Here is a 19,151-nt window from a genome sequence, read left to right on the forward strand (position 1 = left end):
CTTTATATGTTTTAATAATTCTGGTTTTATCTGAACACCAAAGCTGTGTGATCAAACTTTGCTTTCTGGGAATTATTTGCAGCTGCAAGTAAGCAGCTTAGCTTTCTTGCACGGTCAGTGAAAAAGCCACTCTCTTTCAGAGAGCAGCTCAGAAACAGTATTTCTCTTAATGCTCCAAGGACTGGTTTCTGTCTCACTCTTTCTCTCACTCTCTCTCCATTGCTTAAATACAAAGCCTAAGAATACTACTTTCCTAACAGGTATCTAAAGTGATGCACAGGAGTAGTTGCGTGGGGCCATTGCAAACTGCCACAGTGAGATGCCATTGTCTATCTACAGGTTGGAAATTGTCCTTGTGTCTTTACAAGGCAAGCATGGAAAAAACAGCACTTGATTTCACAGATCTGGTCCCTGTGCATATTCAGAAGCAAGCCTGCTAAATAAATGACTTAATGGGAGTTTATGGGCTTACTCCTGTTATCACTGCATAGCCAAGTAGGCGGAGCAGTCTGTTTTTGTCACTGTACCATCAAAAAACAGGTAGTCACTTATGAAGTCCAAATCAGTTATAATGCATAACACAACAGGGAGATGCCAGTGTGAATATCATTTGAGTATGACATGTTCTATCAAGAAACTGCGTGGTTTTGATTATTAAAGCCTTTTATCCTGCTAAATGGTGCATGTAAGGCAGAGGACCAGATTAATTTTAGATCCCAGTTAAGACTGGAAGGCTGAACTGAGCTGATCTGATGAACAGACGATAAATATAGACAATCAAATGTCATTTTAACAGCATCTCTGTAAAAAAGAATAGTTTTTTCCTTAAATGGCTGCTCACAACTCATGACCAGAAACACATCTCAGTTTTACTTTTTATTTCATGTTCCAAAGTTGAGAGCGCATGCTTAAAAAGAGAAGTTCTACAAATAAATTCATAACATTAGCATGATGCAGTATGTCATTAAAATAAAGGTATTAAGGTTTGGGACTAATTGGACTCTTAAGAGCTTGAAATGTGAGGTGTATTGGAGTTAATGAAAACCACCCTATGTGAAATAATGATACAACATAAGGGCTTTGTGCCTTTTTATCAAGCACAGTAAAAGCAGAAAATACATGCCACCCATTAACGGATCTCACATCACAATATTTTGATTACTATTAACGGTCACATGGCTCAGTAATTTGGAGGACTGTGGTACATCAGTCCTGCACCCCCTGTGTTTGGTGGCAGAACTAAGCCTCCTATACGTTTCAGTAACTACAAATTTTAGCCTTAAATAGTGAACACAGAAACAAGGATTTGTGGTTATTTACTGAGCTATCTGTGTTATTACAGTAGCAAAGTCCCTTGATTCTTAGTCAAATAAATTTTTTATCCTCATTAATTGTAATTTTTCTCTGTGAGAAACTAAGTTTTGGAATTCTATATTTAGAAATAAAGGATTTCTATATTGAAGAAGGGAGAAGGAGTTGCTTTTTGTATGCAGCATTACTGCACTTACCTGTAAAGTGGGAGTTGCAGCTAAGCCTCTGAGTCTGCAGCTTGCAGCTGGAAGGGGGTGCTTGGTGGATGTGAAACTCTCAGCTAGCGGATTGAAAAGGGTTTATCATCTCAGTATTTGTTATTTTACATTTTTGGCTGATGCTGGCAGCTCCTCTCTATCTATTATGTTTTATACATTTTAACCTTAGCAGCAGGAGTCCACTGCTGCTTTCAATGCTCTGCTGACTTCCTTTCTCATCCCAATGGTACTTTTTCAGACCTGCAGCTCCCAGTTGTCGCCCCAGAGTGTTCTGGCCAGCCTGGACCATCAAGGGCCAGCACCACAAGCAACATGTCCCAGGGCAGCAAAACCACTGACAAGACACGTACCTCTCATCTGCAGCACCAGTGGAAGCAGCACACAAGTGCAGACCTGTAAGCTTGAGATACCCTGTCCTCAGGAACTGCCAGTGCTTCATCATGCAGTTAGCTGGGAGTCAGGGATGCAGAATGTAGCAAAAGAGGAGAGCACAGCAGATGGAGCACTTGGATGTATTGCATCTCATACTTTCATAATGTTTGTTTCTGTATTAGCCAAGTTTGCACACGTTTTGAGTGCCAACATCTAAGACTTTATGTTGAGGGCATTGAAGAACCTAGAAAGATAAATACAGACACAGAGACACCCCTGAATGTTTAGGTCTCAGACTGGCTGAGCTGTTTCCTGCTCCCATCCCCACCTTGCCCCTACCACAGACACACATACGTGGTCCTTTGCACAGAGATTCTCCCTTAAGTGAAGAAGCAAGTACTTGAAAACTTGTCTGTTATCAAGTGCTGTTTCCTATATTACTATATTCCTATTATTCCTATTTCACAAATTTTATGCTTTGAGGACCTGCTGTTCTGCAGAGGGAAGAAGTTCTCCTTCAGATAAATGTTGTTAGACTTCCTTAACAGATAGCAAAACTGCGATCTGGAAAGGCCACATGTTGCCAAAAATTGCACAAAAATGGAAGGAGAGCCCCTTGTCTTTTACCAGTAATCAGTCTTAGAGACCCATAATTTGAATAGTCATCTTCCCATTGCATTTGCTATGAGGTAAATTGATACTCAGAGATTTTAACAGACAGATTAATAACCACATTTGTTAATATGCCCAAATACAGCTCATATTTCCCCAAGTAATGAGCTTTTAAATAACAGATTTTTTTTCCTTGAGTTTGGGTTTTTTTTTTCTGTCCTGCTTCTGTAGCTCATTCTTTTTGTGCGTAGTATGGGAGCTGTAGACCAGTTTTTAGAGAGCCATGTCACTTCCCAGATAAAGTTAGCTTGCATAATTCTTGGGTTAACTGAGATATTATGGTTTATTTATAGGTATCCTAGTCTTTCCTAATATTTGGATTTATTGTATATGGCTTTCATTAGGGAAAGTATGCAGCACTGCGTTTCTGTCCTCTTATTACATTGAGGAAAGTACTAACCATATTGCAGCCTTTCCACAGGGTTTGATGGGGTTTCTGTATTCACTACTAATCAGTGTTAAATCTGGGTACCTTGACTATGCACTTCTGTTATTTAAGATGATTGGATTTCTTCAATGTTTAAATAATCTTAATATTTCACTTTGAATGTCTTGGGTTTGCAACAATTATAATATTCCAAAAATGCATTTACCCATATATACTCTCAAAATTTACTCCCTCCTAATATAGTTGCTTTATGTGTTTCAAAATTAAGATTTAAAAATGCTGAAAACAATGAAATGACTTCATGTAAGCTTTGTTCCAGGCTGCTTGATTTAATCTACTATGTTGCTTACCTTCAGGGAAAAAAGGTTAATTTCCTATTTACAACGATTTCACTATTTCACTATTTTCTTAGAACTCATTGTCAAAAGCACTGCATTAATGCTGCATATTTTTATTACTTTCCAGGAATCAAGTATCAGCTTCATCAGAGCACAAGGACATCCTTAAAGCTCAAGACCTTTCTGTCATCATCAAAGCATATGTGCTTGTGACATCCTTAACACCTCTGAGGGCATTCATTCATTCAACCACCAGTGTCTGGCATCCACCCAAGAAGAAGCATTTTACCATAAAGGTCAAACATTTTGTTTCTAAATTTTTCCATCTTTCAGGCAAAGTACACAGACAGAAAGCAAGATAATGTCTTTCTTCTCTTTTACCTCTTCTTTGGTAGCAGTCCACAGCCTACAGTGAATGTTCTTGTAATGTACTGTTTTCATTTCTCAAAGCAAACTGGGTTTGCTTCATGAAGCAGGGCAGCATTGCCCTGTGCACTGGGGGCATTTGCATGCCTCAGAGCCCATTTTTATTGGTGACATTTGACAGCAGTTGCAAGGTTGTTTTCTCTAAAGCACAGCAGTGTGGGTGCTGCCACACAGTAACAGCTTTTTTCTGGGAGATTGACAGTGTTGTAAAACAGGAAAGTAAATATTTAAAACAGTTTGTTTAGATTCCTTTTTTAGGTGCAGTAAAACAGACTAGAGGAAGGTCAGGGCACTTCTAAATAAGGAGAAGGAAGTATATCATGAAGAGGATGGGATTCGAAAGGTGCAGAGGCAGCAATATGGGGGCCCTGCTATGATCCCCTTGCCATGCATTTTCCAGTCTTAGCATCTATGGGGCTCTAGGCTCTTTCACTCTCTCAACCCTAACACTAACCCTAAACCTCACTATGGTCTCGATTTTATGAAGAAGGATGTGCCTTACCTGGATGAATTATCTCCAAGTGCCTGGAGAGACCCCTCTCTCTACGCATTTCGTTTGCTCAGCAGACCTATGAATTTGAAGATATGCCTTCGCATTCCTTTCTTCTTCCAGCAAGGAACTGTGCTTCCAACACATCAGCTCTTTGTGAAGAAGCTACAGTTGTGCAGCTTCTTCTTTCCCTTTAATGGTTTAAGATCACAAAGCATCAGTTATTTCTTGAAGTCACATAGATCAGCTCCTGCAGCAGCCATCAGAGGATGGGTGCACTTTGCCCATTTAGTGTTCTTGGAGTAGGAACAGGTCTTGGCTTTGGATCAGTCTGAATGTTGTGGTGTCACTGTCTGGACTCTTAATGATGTCAGCCATTTGGTATGTTCTACAAATTTAGCTCTCTCAAAGTGAAGTGCCTAGTTCTAAGCTCTTTATCTAATTCTAGAGAATTCTATCTAATTCACGTCTAGAGAACAAATCATCCCATCCAGATTAGATACTAGTTTTGGAGTGAGATGAGTTTCCTGGTAAAAGTGTCTGCTTCCTTCTGTGGGCTATAACGTTCTCAGAGAACATGCCAAATTCTGGATTACCAAAATTAGGTGAGTGAACCTACTGCTCTCTTCCCTCACTTCAGAAGCTATGGAAGCCATTGGAGATATGTTACTTTGCCATCTATTTTCCTCTGTTTACATTTATGAAGACTAATGGTCACTCACTTTCAAACCTTGGATTTCAGTTTTGGTTTATATTTATTAAAATAGGACAATACCCAGCAGCATCACTATTGCAGCTGAAACAGTCATTAGTAATTGTGATATAGCTCTGTAAAACAATTCCCACTGAGGAAATTCTGCTGAACAGGGTGTCAGCCACCATTTACAGAGCACTTTGGCAGCTGAAGAAGCAATAAAAATGATAGCAGTGCATCTGCAGTAGTTCCAATCTGTTTACTGCTGCTGTGGTGGGTGTTTCACCTTTAGACAAACTTGTCAAAATGGTGAGAAATAAACTAAAAACAGGCACCACAGAAAGCACATTTGTAGTGATGTAGAGTGTGCCCTGTAAAGAACATGGAAGGGGACAGGGATTTTCCAGGAGAAGTGAGATGCTGGGAATTCATAGAGTGGCAAGAAAGCACTACTGGGAAAATCATAAAGAGGGTCTGTGCTTGATGCAGAGGCAACAGGCAGATCACCCATCAGAAAATAATAGCTGGGAGAAGGTATAAATTTAACCATTGATACCCTTTAGGATGCAATTACGTCAAGTTTCTCATAAACTCCATGGAGCTGTCATTTGCCAGTGGGACATACAATGCCAGCACAGTGATCTCCTTTCCCAAAGGAGCTAGTGGAGCTTGATATGTTTGTACCAGCTAAGGAACCTGGTCCAGAAAGCTCCTAAGCTTTAAGTTTCTGCTGGCTCTATTATGTAGGGTGGAAATGGTTTGTCACGCTTTGAAGCACCAACCTGTCAATAGTCAATATGGACAGAAAGGGTCTCTAAGACCTGTTCTTCCACTGATTGACAGAATACACACCGCTATTTCTAGGGACTCAACATACCTATAGAGGAGACTTTGATCTGGAAAGATTTCCTAGTGTTTGATGTGCTGCTTCCAATAATGCTACACAATAATTTAGAGCCCTCCTCTGTGTACAGACCTCTGTTGAGGAATTTTTGTCTCATACCAGTATAATTAAATATTATCCATGAGAGATTCGTCCACTTTGTGGTTAACTTGGTTAAAGCATTGCTATCACAAACTCAGTATGTTAAGTATGTTTAAAGTTTGATCTCCTGTGTACAGCAACACTTTACAGTTGCTAGTAGTCACCAGAATATGGTATATATGGAGAAGTTTTTAAGAAAACTGGAGACGGGGTAGCAGATGATATCAAAAAATTAAGAGAAACTGTGTAAAGAGAAAACAGGAGTTTAATGAATTAAATAATATCGCATTCTCCACTGCTTTGTTTTTTCTTAGTAAACTATTGTAAATGATTTTTGCAATGCATATTTACTTATCCTAGTCATAGTGGCATGGCTTCAGAATGATTACTTGAATAAGCCTTGGTCAAATGGAAGTTCAGCAAGAGTTCAAATATGTTTTGCTCACAGACTGCCAGGTTTTCTCTGGATTATACATATTTTAGCATCTCAGTTCAGAAAGCAAAAGAAGGTAAATCCTGAGCTGGCAGGATGATTTTGTGTGTAGTCAATGGGTAAAAAAGTGCTGCTCTAGATTTGGGCCCAGCAGGGGAACATGCAAAGGATGCAGGGGAGAGAATGGCTTTCTGCCACACAGATGTTTTGATATATGGCTTGCGTAATAGCCCTGTTTCCTTGACGAAATTTGGAAACCCCTTATTTAGACCATCTGTGTGTTGAAAAATTAGTAATAAAATAGAATCTTTCTATTTTGCATATGGGACCAATTAAGGGAAGGGTCTCTGTCAATGCATGCAATAATTTCCTTTGTGTTAATCTACATTATGCATGTGTATTGAGAAGAATGCTGACCCCTGAATAATTTTCTGTTTTGTAGAAGCTAGTATGCAGAACAGTAATTTATGATTAATTATCTGAAGGCTTAACAAACTGTGAAGTGCTTCCTTTGCCCTGCCATTAACCTTTCCCAACCTGATCCCAGTTCTTAATGAAGGGATGCACTTTTGTAGACTGTAATAGCACATCCTGCGTCATCAGGGAAGGCTCTTCTGTGCTGTTTGCAACCTCCTGTGGCCCCCTGGCTCACTATCCCTTTGCTCATCCAAAATAGACAGGTGCCTCCTAGACTTGAATTGCTTGACTGGTGTTTTTGCATAACCCTTAATACGTTCAGATGAAACAGCTCTGAGGTGATTTTCCCGTTGTGAACTGAAGTAAACAAACTTTATTAAAGCAGTTTGCTGTTAAGCTTGCTGTGGTTTAAGTCACTGTAACTGTTGCTGAAACTCTCTCTCTGTGTATAAAGCATTTTAAAACATGAATAAAGAAAAGCACTTTTTTTTTTTTTTTTCTGCTTAACATATATGCAAATACAACTGGACCCTTCTCCAGGAAATCCATCTTTTGATACGTGGAGGTCTGGCTTACAGCCGAGTACGGTAGAAATTAGGTTGCAGTATTGCCCTCAAGTGGCTGTTTTTGATACTACCGAAAGTATTAGCCACACATTTTAAGTGAGATAAAATGCAAACATACATGCAGATAAAGAGCAAAATGTTTACAAACAGCAGAAAGGCTCTGGATTTTTTCACCTTTTTTTTTTTTTTTAATTTAATAGTCTTGCCCTGTCACTTCCAGGAGCAAACACAAAAGAAAAATTACCATCAATTCTTAATCAATTAGATTGCAGGGTTATTTGGGATTAAAATTAAATTTATTCATTAGGTTCTGTAAGAATGCTGTAATTCTCATCTTTCTGAGACTGAACATAATATGAATCCCATCTCTGTTTTCTATCCTCCTGATATCTAGAGCCCTATCATTTCTCTTTTCACTAACCTAGAAATGAAAGTCTATCTGGACTGGGGGAGATCAAAGACATGCTTAGTCTGACATGCGTTTCTGGCAACAACCAGGGAAGTGAGCATCATGAAACTGTGTAACAGGACAAGCATAAATTGGTTCTAGATGCTAGCATAAATTGTTCCCTAGGCAGACTATAGATTTTTCTGGTAACTTGTAAGGCTAGAAACACAAAACTGGAAGTGGAATATATAACTTGATGTTCAATAAGTTCCAGTGAACTTTTATGCCATGCAATTATCTTGATCTTCCCAATGTCTTCCAGGAATGAGACTGTACAGATTGTTTATGTGTTACTTGAGAAAAAGTATTTGTTTGCTTTAAAACTTCTGCTTGGTTACTTGATTTCATACCCCTAATTCTCATCTTGAAAGAATAAGTAATCTTTCCTTCTTTGTCTTCTTCATCTCTGTGTCCACCTGTCATGCAGTGCACAAATACAGTTAAAATTCCTTCTGGAGTTCTTTTCTGCTCTTCTCATTTTGAACATCCCAGTTTAACTAAGAGAGAGTTCTAGACTGATTGTTCTCTACAATATGTGAATATGTCATAAGTCTTTACCCTGTTACCCTGGCCCTTATATCTCTGCTTTTTTTCCTGGTTCGCAGATCCTCTTGCTCTGGCTGTTCTGTATGCTCCACTGTGGCTCCCAACTTTCCTAGATCTGCCTTGCCTTCCCATTATCCTGATTCTTCTTCTCATCTTTCCATTTTTTGATTTACAGCTTCCCTTAGTCAAGCTGATCCACTTTTGTTTCTCGCAGTGAGCTGGGAAATGCTGTTAGTAAATCACCTTTACTTTCCCACTAAGAACTCAGTGCTGGGTTGAAAAATCGTTCTTTGTTCAGTCTCAGTCAAAAGGCCTCATTTAGTGGTTGCTGAAGCTAGTGAGTGGCTCTTTGTTTCTAGAATTAGTCTTAAGACCAAGGAGCTTTAGAGGAAACCTTTCTCAGATGGCCTTTTCTCCTCCATGTAGATATGAAAATGTTAAGGGACGAGAGATTGGGAGTTCTTTGTTAACAACTTTTTTAATGAACAATTAAATATCATATCTGTAAAAAACTTATGAAAAGAAAAATATATACATAAGTGGGAAATTTACTGTAGAAACCAGCTGAATACTGCAGTGATTTCCCCCTTCATCAAGTCTGATGATAAAACTGCAGAGAAATGGCACATCATAACAATAAATCAAGAGTGGAATAAACAGATCTACTTTAGGCTAGTGCTATAAACTTCTGATAAATTACTGCAGTGTTTTCTCTCTGATTTATTCTGGAACCATTGGCACATGGTTCATGGGTGTATTTTTACCCCATTACACATCCTGTGACTTTTTCCTATATACTGTGATCAGTGGAGAGGTCTATCTGTGCCAGCAGACAACACAGGAAGTAGCTTTATTGCTAAATATCCTGGCATTCTAAGTGAATCAGTTTGTATTCTTGCAGACATGTTAGAAACTTGGATAGTTCCATACATATAGTCAAAGAGATTCTTGTTTGTGTATAAAAGAGTATTTTTGTGCCTATGAACAACTACTTACACACAAAAGTATTTGGACCTGGTGAAGAAATTTCACCAAAGATAGAGCCAGTAAGAAGAATGAATGTACAAAAGTGAAATGTGAGTACAGAGCCTATGCTGAAAGTTTTCAGAGATTGATTGAATTTATTCAATCTGTTTTCAAGAAGAGGCAATTACTGTCATTGAGACCTTGCAGATCCAGCTGATCAGGAGTGCGAAAGCTCTGGTGCATAGCAGAACAATCTGGAGAGGGTGCCCTTTGTTACTTCAAAGGGGTAATTTCTTGAAACCAAAGGTCATGCTTTGACACATTAGATATAAATCTTTCAACTCTTATCCTGATAACTTTGTCTGCCATGTGGTTTTGAAGCCTACAACTACGAATCAGCAAGGTCCTTTCAAAATCTATTCATACAAATGCTGTAAATTGTGATGCACCAAAAAGTGTAAACCTCAAAATTGTATTACTCAGTAGCCACAGTGGTCTATTTTCTTCTATCTCCTTGCCTCTTGGGTAGGTTCAGAAGTGTCTAATTGATGATATACATTTAACTGGCAACCAGTAATAATAAAATACTTTTTATCAAATTTAGTAACAGAAGAGGTAAACCATGATACCAGACACTTCAAAAATTTTAATAAACATTGCACATTTCTAAACATCTTTCTTTAGATACTTTCTGAAGCTCTAGTCAACATCCACCCACTCACCCATGTTTATACAGTCCGAGCACACAGGCAACACTGGTTACAAACATGGTTCAACTCTCCTGGGGTGCAGCTTCCCTTCTTTCATGCACCTCTCCTTGGAGAGGTGGGGGCCCCAGGTGTGTGCCCATTTCACATGTACTCACACAGGACCTGTGCCCATCCTTACACCCCAGTATTCCCTGCAGTCTGGGCAGGAGCTGTGATGCCAGCAAGTTGACATCTGGCAGTTCCTGACCAGGTTTTGAGTGCTGCTGTGTCCACCAGGAAGTCTCTCCCCCACAAATTTTCATGCTGCTTTTCTATTATTTCCCAAGCTGACTCCTTCTTTGTTTCAAAAGTCACTTTGTAATTTCCTGGTTACTGTTTAACCTGGCTGATGGTCACCTTCCTCTTTATCATGGTAAGTTTGGTCAAACATAATCCCAGACAGGTCTGCATATTCCAGGCTCACAGGTGGTGTTGTCTGTGGGTGGGCTGTATGAGCACTCCAGTGATGTATCTCCTACCCATCTTCAGTGTCTCGTTTAGATTCCCCAGAGGAACTGAGCAATTTTAGATTGCTATTAATGTCACCAATTTGAGGCATCTATCTTAGGAAGGCATAAATTATGCTCTTCAATTATCTGTGTTCCACAGTGAGGTATGAAAGGAAACCTAGACATTTAACTCATACATAGACATAAGCCATGTAGTCTTGTAGGGTGGGATTCCTCTACAGTACTGACACCTGAGTGAACTGAGTTCATGTGAGCTGTTCTCTGAATACTTGTTACAATCAAGAGAAAGGTAATAAATGCAGTCAGTGAAGGGAAGTGTTCTAAGTTTGCATTTATTTGTTAGTTAAGGAAAATCTTTCTTGTTTGTCTCATCAGGAGACAAGGTCGTGCTAGGACTGAGTTAGAAGGCAATCTCAGACAGATCACTCCAGGTTGGTTTTATACCCTTTTTCAGGGCAATCCTCAGCTCACTATTCAGCTAGCTGCTGCAGGCTGCTCCAGCATCTCTCCTTAGAAATTCATTCGCAGAAAAATTGCCAGAGGAAAATCCTCTTGAGGGAATTACAGTCATCATAACATCCAGCCCTGTGAGCACCACACTCTTCCACTCTTCTTCAGGCTCCATGAGTCTGTGCATGAGGTCTAAAAATCAGAATTCTTTTGTAAATTAAATGGCATTTTTCAATGTGTCAGACCTTTAAATAATGGTTAAGTGTATTTTTGAGGAGCCAGAGGGATCTGTGTCACTGAGAGTATAAACCTGATTTTAATGACTGCAGATTTTAAAACCTGTCAAAACAGTTAAAGAATGATCATTAAAGTAATATTGAGTTAGCCGTTGTTTATTCCCAGTGGCTTTTCCTATAGCAAAAGTAGTTATCAGGCAGTGAAAGGTCAATGAGTTTAAATTAGATTAAAGAGTATTTCTAGTTCATTCTGGCTTTACAGAAAATGTGTGCTTGATCCATGTAATTGACTGCATTTACACACTTCTGTAAGGCATTATATAAATATTTGGAACATCCTGCATGCGTCCGACATGTGGATGAACATCTTCAAGCTCCTGAGATGTCTTGCAATTCTGTCTATAGTAGTGTCATTGTATAAAATATATGTGCATGTCTGCATTAAGTTTTACAGGCTCCTAAAATTTAATCTCTCTTCCGCTGCTTAAAAATTTGCCAGCCAGAGGTCAACTTCCTCCCAGAGTAGATTCCTGTGATTGCCAGCAGTTTTTCTTACTCTGTCCTCTTTACACTATACAGTGCTTGTTTTAATCATACTCCAGCAATGGTAAGGTTGAATCTTGCTGGGCAAGTTTCCTCTGTAGGTGAGATGACTAGCATCCATGGTGATCACCTGAAGGAACCTTCAACTCAGTGACTTTAGGATTTTGCAGTTGAACACAGATATTTATATACTTTTGTTCAGTCAAAAGAATCTGAGATTACTGCAGATATTCACACTTTATCACTTTATATTTTTCCAGCAGTTGCTGAAAATCCTGTGGAATCCTTCAGAGTCAAACCTAACCTGAACTTGTTTAAATAGATTTTTTTTTTTTTTTTTTTGTGAACTGGAATTTAACTTGAAGTATTTGTCTCTTGTCTCCACTGGTCCTGAACCAGCCTGACTAAATATTTATTTTCAGCCATTGGCTTAGAAAAACATTGGCATAAAATCTGATATCCTTCAATGAGAACCTGTTGAGCAATGTTTCTTTTCTAGGCTGGCTAAGGAAAGCAGTTTCCTGGAGAAATCAGTTATATTTTAATGCCTGTTCTGGTGGCAACAGTAGACTATTATGGCCAACAGCATGCTCTGAGTGCCAGTAGGAGAAGTAAGCCTGGCTTTCATCAGTTGTTACTAGAAATTTATGCATTATGTATCCTTTGTGTTGAAATGCTTGGGAATTGATTGACGGCAAGGGGTGAAATGAGCTGATGGTGCTCTTGCCCTTCCTTCTGGTAATCACTATCTCTCTTAGTAAAACTCTGCAACTTCTTATGTTCCCTATGCAGCAAAATAACACAGCTTCTCCCTTAGTCAGTCCTTCAATACCCAATGGATATTTAGGAAATTAAAGAAAATGTGCAAGCCCATGTAGCAGGAATGTGAGTGGTGTGCCAGATCTGGCAGAGGTGCTGGAAATAATTGCCAAAGTTAGCTGAAGAATCACCTTGGTGAAATGAGCCTTCTTTTTTTTTTTTTTTTTTTCTTTTTTTAGTTTCAGAATAGCAGTTTAATTATTAGTTTTGCCCTGAACAATTAACTGAAGTGGGACAATTTCACTCAGAAATTAATCTGAATCAGAACTGATTTGAAAAATGTGGAGCTTTTTGTTCTTAATCTTTGTACCACTCTGTGGGAGAAACAGAGCCTTGGTGGTCTTAGACTTTGGGAAACAAGGACTCCTTCTCAGCCTGTTGTGGTAATGAAATGGAGAGTGCTGTGAGGAGTTGCATAATCTCTAAATAGTACTTCCGGGGCTTGTTTGCTTCAGAGACCCATGGAACACAAGGAAAAATTTCTACAGCATAAAAATATAGTGTGATGTAATTCAAGATTTCAACATCATGAGAATAGCCAAAGGATAGAGTTAAGGCTATATGTGAAACCTTTACTTCACAATTTCCTGGCAGTCAGAGGTTTAATTTTATAACTTCAGTTATATATACTCTTGTAATTTTTTTCCTACTGGCATTTCAAATAGTTTTATTAGAAAGAGAGAAAAAGTCCCAGGCACTACAAAGCTTCAGTCCAGATCTGTGCATGGGGGGCATTTCTTTTAGTCAGTAAAATTTGGAAAGACAACCACTTGTTGAAATAAAATCAGAGGTGATAAGAACAGGAAGGCAGACAGACCAAATGCCTACTCACCAGTTATTTACCAGCACAATTAGATGGAGTTACTGGAGCTGAAGAAAGCAAAAAGCAAAGGAGGATTAGTGTTAGCTGCATATTCAAGTATCTCCCTTGGCTGGCAGTAGGCAATGATATAGTTTTTTTCAAAAAAGAAAGTGAAAAGTGCTTATTACATTTAACTGCAGTATGCTGCCTGAAGAAACTGAAAGCCATTCATCCGTGCCAGTGCAGACCAGTGTGCTTGGCAGTGTTCATGCTCACAAGGGGAGGCTCCAACAGCCTAGAAAATGCTGTGTACTAGAGTGCACAGAAATATGCTTAGCATCTGGTGTGAGCACAGCGAATGCATCATAACACATCACCAGGAACCAGCAGTGTATCCCAGGGATCCTTACTGGATCCATTCCTGTTCAACATCTTCATTGAATGTCTGGATGACAGGGCAGAGTGTACTCTCACCATGTTTGCTGATGACACAAAACTAGGAGGAGTGGATACGCTAGGGGGTTGTGGTGCCACCCAGAGGGACCTCTGCAGGCTGGAGGAATGGGCTGACAGGGACCTACCTCATGCAGTTCATCAAGGGTGAGTGCAAAGTCCCACACCTGGGAAGGAACAGCTTCAGGCACTTGTACATGCTGGAGGTCAGGAGCTGGAAAGCAGCTTTTCAGAAAAGGGTCTAGGACACCTAGCTGACCATTAGCCAGCAGTGTGCCCTTGTGGCACACCTGGACTACTGTGTCCAATTCTGGACTGTCCACTATAAGAGGGATGTGGAAGGCCACTAGGATGATTTAGGGACCGTGGCATTCCTTATGGGAGGAAATGCTCAGAGAGAGCATACATAGAGAACTGGGACTGTTTAGCCTGGAAGAGCTTTTCAGGGTCAGGGAGATCTCATCGGTGTGTATGAATACCTGAAGGGAGGCTGTAGAGAAGGTGAAGCTGAGTCCTTTTCAGTGGTGCCCAGTGACAGAACAAGAGGCCATGGGCACAAATTGAAACACTGCAGGTTCCTTCTGAACATCAGGAAACACTTTTACTTTGAGGGTGACCAAGCACTTGCACAGACTGCCCAGAGAAGTTGTGGAGTATTTATCCTTGGAGGTTTTCAAAAGATATCTGGACAACCAGCTGCTGTTCTGGGCAACCAGCTGCTGATAACCCTACTTGAGCAGGGGAGTTGGACCAGATGGCCTCCAGAGGTCACTTCCAACCTCAACCATTCTGTGGTTCTGTGATTCTATAATCATGCTTTGAAGCCACAAGATCACGTTAAACTTTTGCTGAATGGCAATACAAAGCGTGTTCTACATGTACTTTTGACATAAATTATCTCCGAAGAGATCTTTGGTAGTACAATAGTTTTACATAGTTCAGACATTAGTTGGGTTCTTTACCATGTGATAACTCTAATGGAAATAGGTTTTAAAGGCAACCCTTTCTTAGCACAGATGACTCATGCAAAAAACCCTGCCTGTGTCCCACTCTTCACTGAGTGTCTACTGCTCCAGTTGTTTCCCTGAATCTCTGAAGTGATGAGATGGGTGAATTTGCATGAGTGATGAAAGCAGCTGAGGACAGTGCTCTGCAGGCCAGTAAATATACCATTGTGAGGATTCATGAGTCTGAAAATCACAGCATAGGCAGAGTTCAGTAAGAACACAGGCTGGGGTGGTTGGTCTTTTCTTCAACATATTTCTTCTATATTCTCTTTAAAGTTTGTTGATTGGGGTAAGGATTTGTAGTCAAGTGGGATGGCCCTTGGCACAGCGTGTTAAAAAGAGAGAAGGCTTTTACTTTAAGTATGCTGTTACCCACTGCTAAAGAAATAAGCATTTGTAGTTTCCTTTGCCTAGAACTAGTGCCAGCAAAAGGTTATACTGAAGAAAGCTTAGACTGTGACCAATATTTTCTAAAACCATTAATATGGATTTTCTGATATACTTGTTTGTAAACAAAAAGTGTGGAGCTTTTCATACCATTTCTCTGTGAAAATGAATAAGATCAGAGGTTGATATTGCAAGGCAGTTTTTATTTCTACCAGCTTTTTAATTTATGATCGTAAGCACTGCTTTACTGTAAATGCTCAAAAGTATTTTAATTCTCTTTCACAGCTGCAAAGATTTTTTGAGATATTCTTCAAAAACAGTTCTCCCCAACAAGCCTTCAACAACATGAAGGAGGCTATAAGCAAACTTCTACTTGTAACTGAGGTCTTCAGTGAATCATCTGCCTCAGGACCAAATTCTTTCAATCAGTAAGTGACTTGCAGTAGTCGTTGTAATTCTAGTGTAGTGCAAGATAACTCCTTAGAACACAACAAAAATTGTAGAGGATACACAACTCCTAAAATAAAAAATACCCCTCTATTTCATACTTCTATGTAAAGTAAGGACATGCATTTAAAGAGTAAACTTCTTCAATATCCACAGTGTTTCCAGTTTGTGAAAAGGTTATGAATACGTAGGACCAGATGCTTTGTCCTGAAGTGTTTCAGGCAGCACAAATGAACAGAAATCACTCACAATTTGGCTAGTCCTAACATATATAAAGCTGTATTTCCTTTCAGTGAGCCTTCTGTCATATGTCAAATATTTAATGCTTGAATATCCCAAATGGTTTAGAGCTGGCAACCTGAACAAGAGACACTCTAGAATACCTTATGAAATGTACCTTATGAAATACACCTAGACACCAGCAGTCGTATTTCTGTGTGCAATGACTTCCATTAGAGTGTTATAGTTCTTACACATAAATCAACCTCTATTATGTAATATTTTTACTAATTAAAATTAATATTTGTTCTATTTATGTTATGTCCCATCCCTGACATTTTTATGATTAATACTAAATAAGTCACTATTTACTACATTTATGTGTTTTATAAAATTATTTTGAGAACCCAGGTGTTTTAGTGGCAGTAATGTAAAGCTCATTATTTGCCTTTCACAGCTGAGAATAAAGCTTACATTGTGAGTGGAGAGGGTAGCAAGGAGGGGAGGAGTGTAATGGGAATAAAATTATTTTGACAGTGGGCCAAGCTCTCTTTTTTACCAATGGGATGGACTCTCTTTTTTGTGTAATACAAGACTGGCTTAGAGCTCCTGGTCCATGCCTTCAAACATCCCCATAGCTGCGGCAGAACTCTTTAGCTTCAATGAGCCTGCAGAGTTTCACCATCAACTACCCTCCAAATGTCTTTAAACCTTTGGAAGACCTCATTCTCTTCAAAAGACATTTCCCCCTTTAGTATAATTCACCTCCCTCACTGGTTTAACTGGCAATCATATAATAATACACTTTTATATAGCACTTTTATATCAGCTCACAATCTGACTCCATATATGATTAATACTGCTGGCTCTTGGAAGTTTTATTTAGTCTGTGTTACATGCTGTCTTTTGACCTCTGTGGGCATGTTCTTGTGTGTGTTCTCTCGACCTGTGTGTGTATAGCATTTTATCATATGTATTGGACATGGTTCAGTCGTCAACTTGTCAGTGTTGGGTTTATGACTGAATTCAATGATCTTAAAAGTCTTTTGCAACATAAATGACTCTGTGATTTTGTATTTCACAGCAGTACCTAATCTCACTGAATCTGATTCCTGTTATATTGTATTTCAGATGCAGCCAGTGCTTTCAAATGCTAACCTTTGACATTGGATTCGGCATGTCAATATACCCAGTAGTTCTTGAGGTGAGGAAATTACACCAATTATTGTGTGACCCCAAAAAAATACACCAAGAAGGACACAGCAGGAAACCCTCTTTGATAGGTACTCTCAAATCTATAAGAAATATACAAATACTTTAACATTAATTTTACCTAAATATGGAGAGTTGCTATGGCACAAACCAGTTTTTAAGAGTTGGAGTTTCTGTGATAAAGTTCACCACACCATGACATGTGCAAAACCCACAGGGAGCCTTGCATGACAGTAGAGGTAGGTTTTAAACATGACAGAACAAAGATGTAGGAACGAAGTTAAAGTACCACAGCTGGCCTTCAGTTCTCCATAAATTGTAATGTACTCCTGCAGTTCATGATCTTCTTTGACCTCCACTGTGCTGTCTTCTTTCTGGATGATCTTCAAGGCCCTCAAAACCAGGGAAATGTGACCTGTACCAGTTTTTGTACCACTCTTGCCTCAGAACATCCTGCCCTGAAACAAATACTTTACTACTTTCCAGCTGCTTCTCATTACCCCTGAATACACATATGAATATGTATACACCTAGGTATATAAAATGTTTGTCCATATTTGTGACATGCAAAAATTAAGAAAAAAAATTGTAAATATACCCTTACTTAAAATCTGTTCAAGTTTCCAGCAAAAACAGTGCCATCATTCTCTCCATTCTTCAGAAAAAAAATCCTTTAAACACGTAGGAAAAATGGAGACATAAAAGCAATTTTGCACAATTTAAAAAAATCCATGAAGACAATATCCTTAAATAGTCTGAAAGGACTTTTTTAGCTAGTATAAAAAATGTGACATGTCGTAAGAATTCAATAATTGTATACCAGGCTGTAAAAAATTCTACTAGAAATGCTTAAAAAACTAAACATAAAACGTAATGTTTACCTGCATGTGTAGGACTTTCAACCATTATCCACAAGGCATAAATGTACAGTAAATCAGTAGGATTTAATAGTCTCTTACGAAAATAAAAATTGCTCTAAAAAATAACAATTGACAATTAATGGTACATTTGACTTTGAATAGTATCCCTTGGAAACTGTAGCATGCACACACCCTGTGCATCTTGAGGTTATATTTGGGTCTATGCTAAAATAATGGCTTAGTCGTATTTTATAAACCTTATTTTTTTATTTTATTTATATTGTTTAAATTATCATTTTATCTGTATTAACCCTAAATACCTGAGTTTTGCAAGAGTTATGTTAACATAAAAACCTTTTTTTTTTTTTTTTTTTTTTTTTTAATAAACTTATAAGTCTAACGTACGAGAAAGCTCACATGGCACTGCAACACTGCACTCTGTCCACTGGAGGGCAGAAAACATTGCGGTATGAAGTTGTGATAGAAAATGTGGCACACGGTTATAGTTTTATAATCCCGTCAGTTGTGTTATTATTACATTTTTTAAATAAATAGTTCTAGTGTAGTATATATGTAGTTATGAGGAGACTGGACTTGTTATTCAAACTGTAAATTCTTATATTTTTTTCCAACAGGTGCACGAAAACTTTGACTTTCAAGATGAGGATGAATCAAGTATTCGGGACCAAACTTTCAAAGAACTTATTTTTGAAGATACTTTTAAATTTCTCTTATCTAATGAATCCTCAACATCCAGTTTCATTGAAGTTTTGCAAAAAATATATAGATCAACTGTGAGTTCCTTACAGCTTTTTCTTATTATTGACTATTTGAAAACATTTAATTTTAAATTGTGTGCTTCTCTGAAATTGCTGATGCCTTATAGAAATTATGGAAAGAAGGGTTTATTTCATCAAAAAATATCTATTATTGTATTCTTGGAAATAAAACTGCAATTATATTAAACAATGGAAGTTCCTTTTGTTAAAATTTGACTCTCAACGTATGTCATTCCCCAAAATACTGTGCTTTAAACATATATTTAAAACTTTATTGAAACAATTTTCCCACCATTTTTTAAATGTTGATGTACGGATTTGTGTATTTTCACAATTTTACCCTGAATTAATTAACTCACACAAGTAAGTTCATGAGCATCAGAATTAAATTTTGTGTCCTACAATTTTGTCTTTTATTCTGAATGCAATATACTTCTTTTTTTTTTTT

At 38.4% G+C, this 19,151-nt stretch overlaps 1 protein-coding gene across 1 annotated transcript in view; it reads left to right on the plus strand.

Annotated features, from left to right (window-relative positions):
• LOC114067229 (cadherin-like and PC-esterase domain-containing protein 1) overlaps positions 1–19,151 on the plus strand; it is a 99,478-nt gene that overhangs the window by 45,292 nt on the left and 35,035 nt on the right. The window contains exons 6-10 of the mRNA XM_027902523.1: positions 1,768–1,924; positions 3,427–3,595; positions 15,472–15,614; positions 16,984–17,056; positions 18,560–18,856. Of these exons, the coding sequence (XP_027758324.1) occupies positions 1,768–1,924; positions 3,427–3,595; positions 15,472–15,614; positions 16,984–17,056; positions 18,560–18,856 (839 nt within the window). The remainder of the gene's footprint in view (positions 1–1,767; positions 1,925–3,426; positions 3,596–15,471; positions 15,615–16,983; positions 17,057–18,559; positions 18,857–19,151) is intronic.

Source organism: Empidonax traillii, unplaced genomic scaffold, assembly GCF_003031625.1.
Source record: "Empidonax traillii isolate 1590-97213 ecotype Southwest subspecies unplaced genomic scaffold, ASM303162v1 scaffold885:size433544, whole genome shotgun sequence".
NCBI classification, from domain to species: Eukaryota; Metazoa; Chordata; class Aves; order Passeriformes; family Tyrannidae; genus Empidonax; species Empidonax traillii.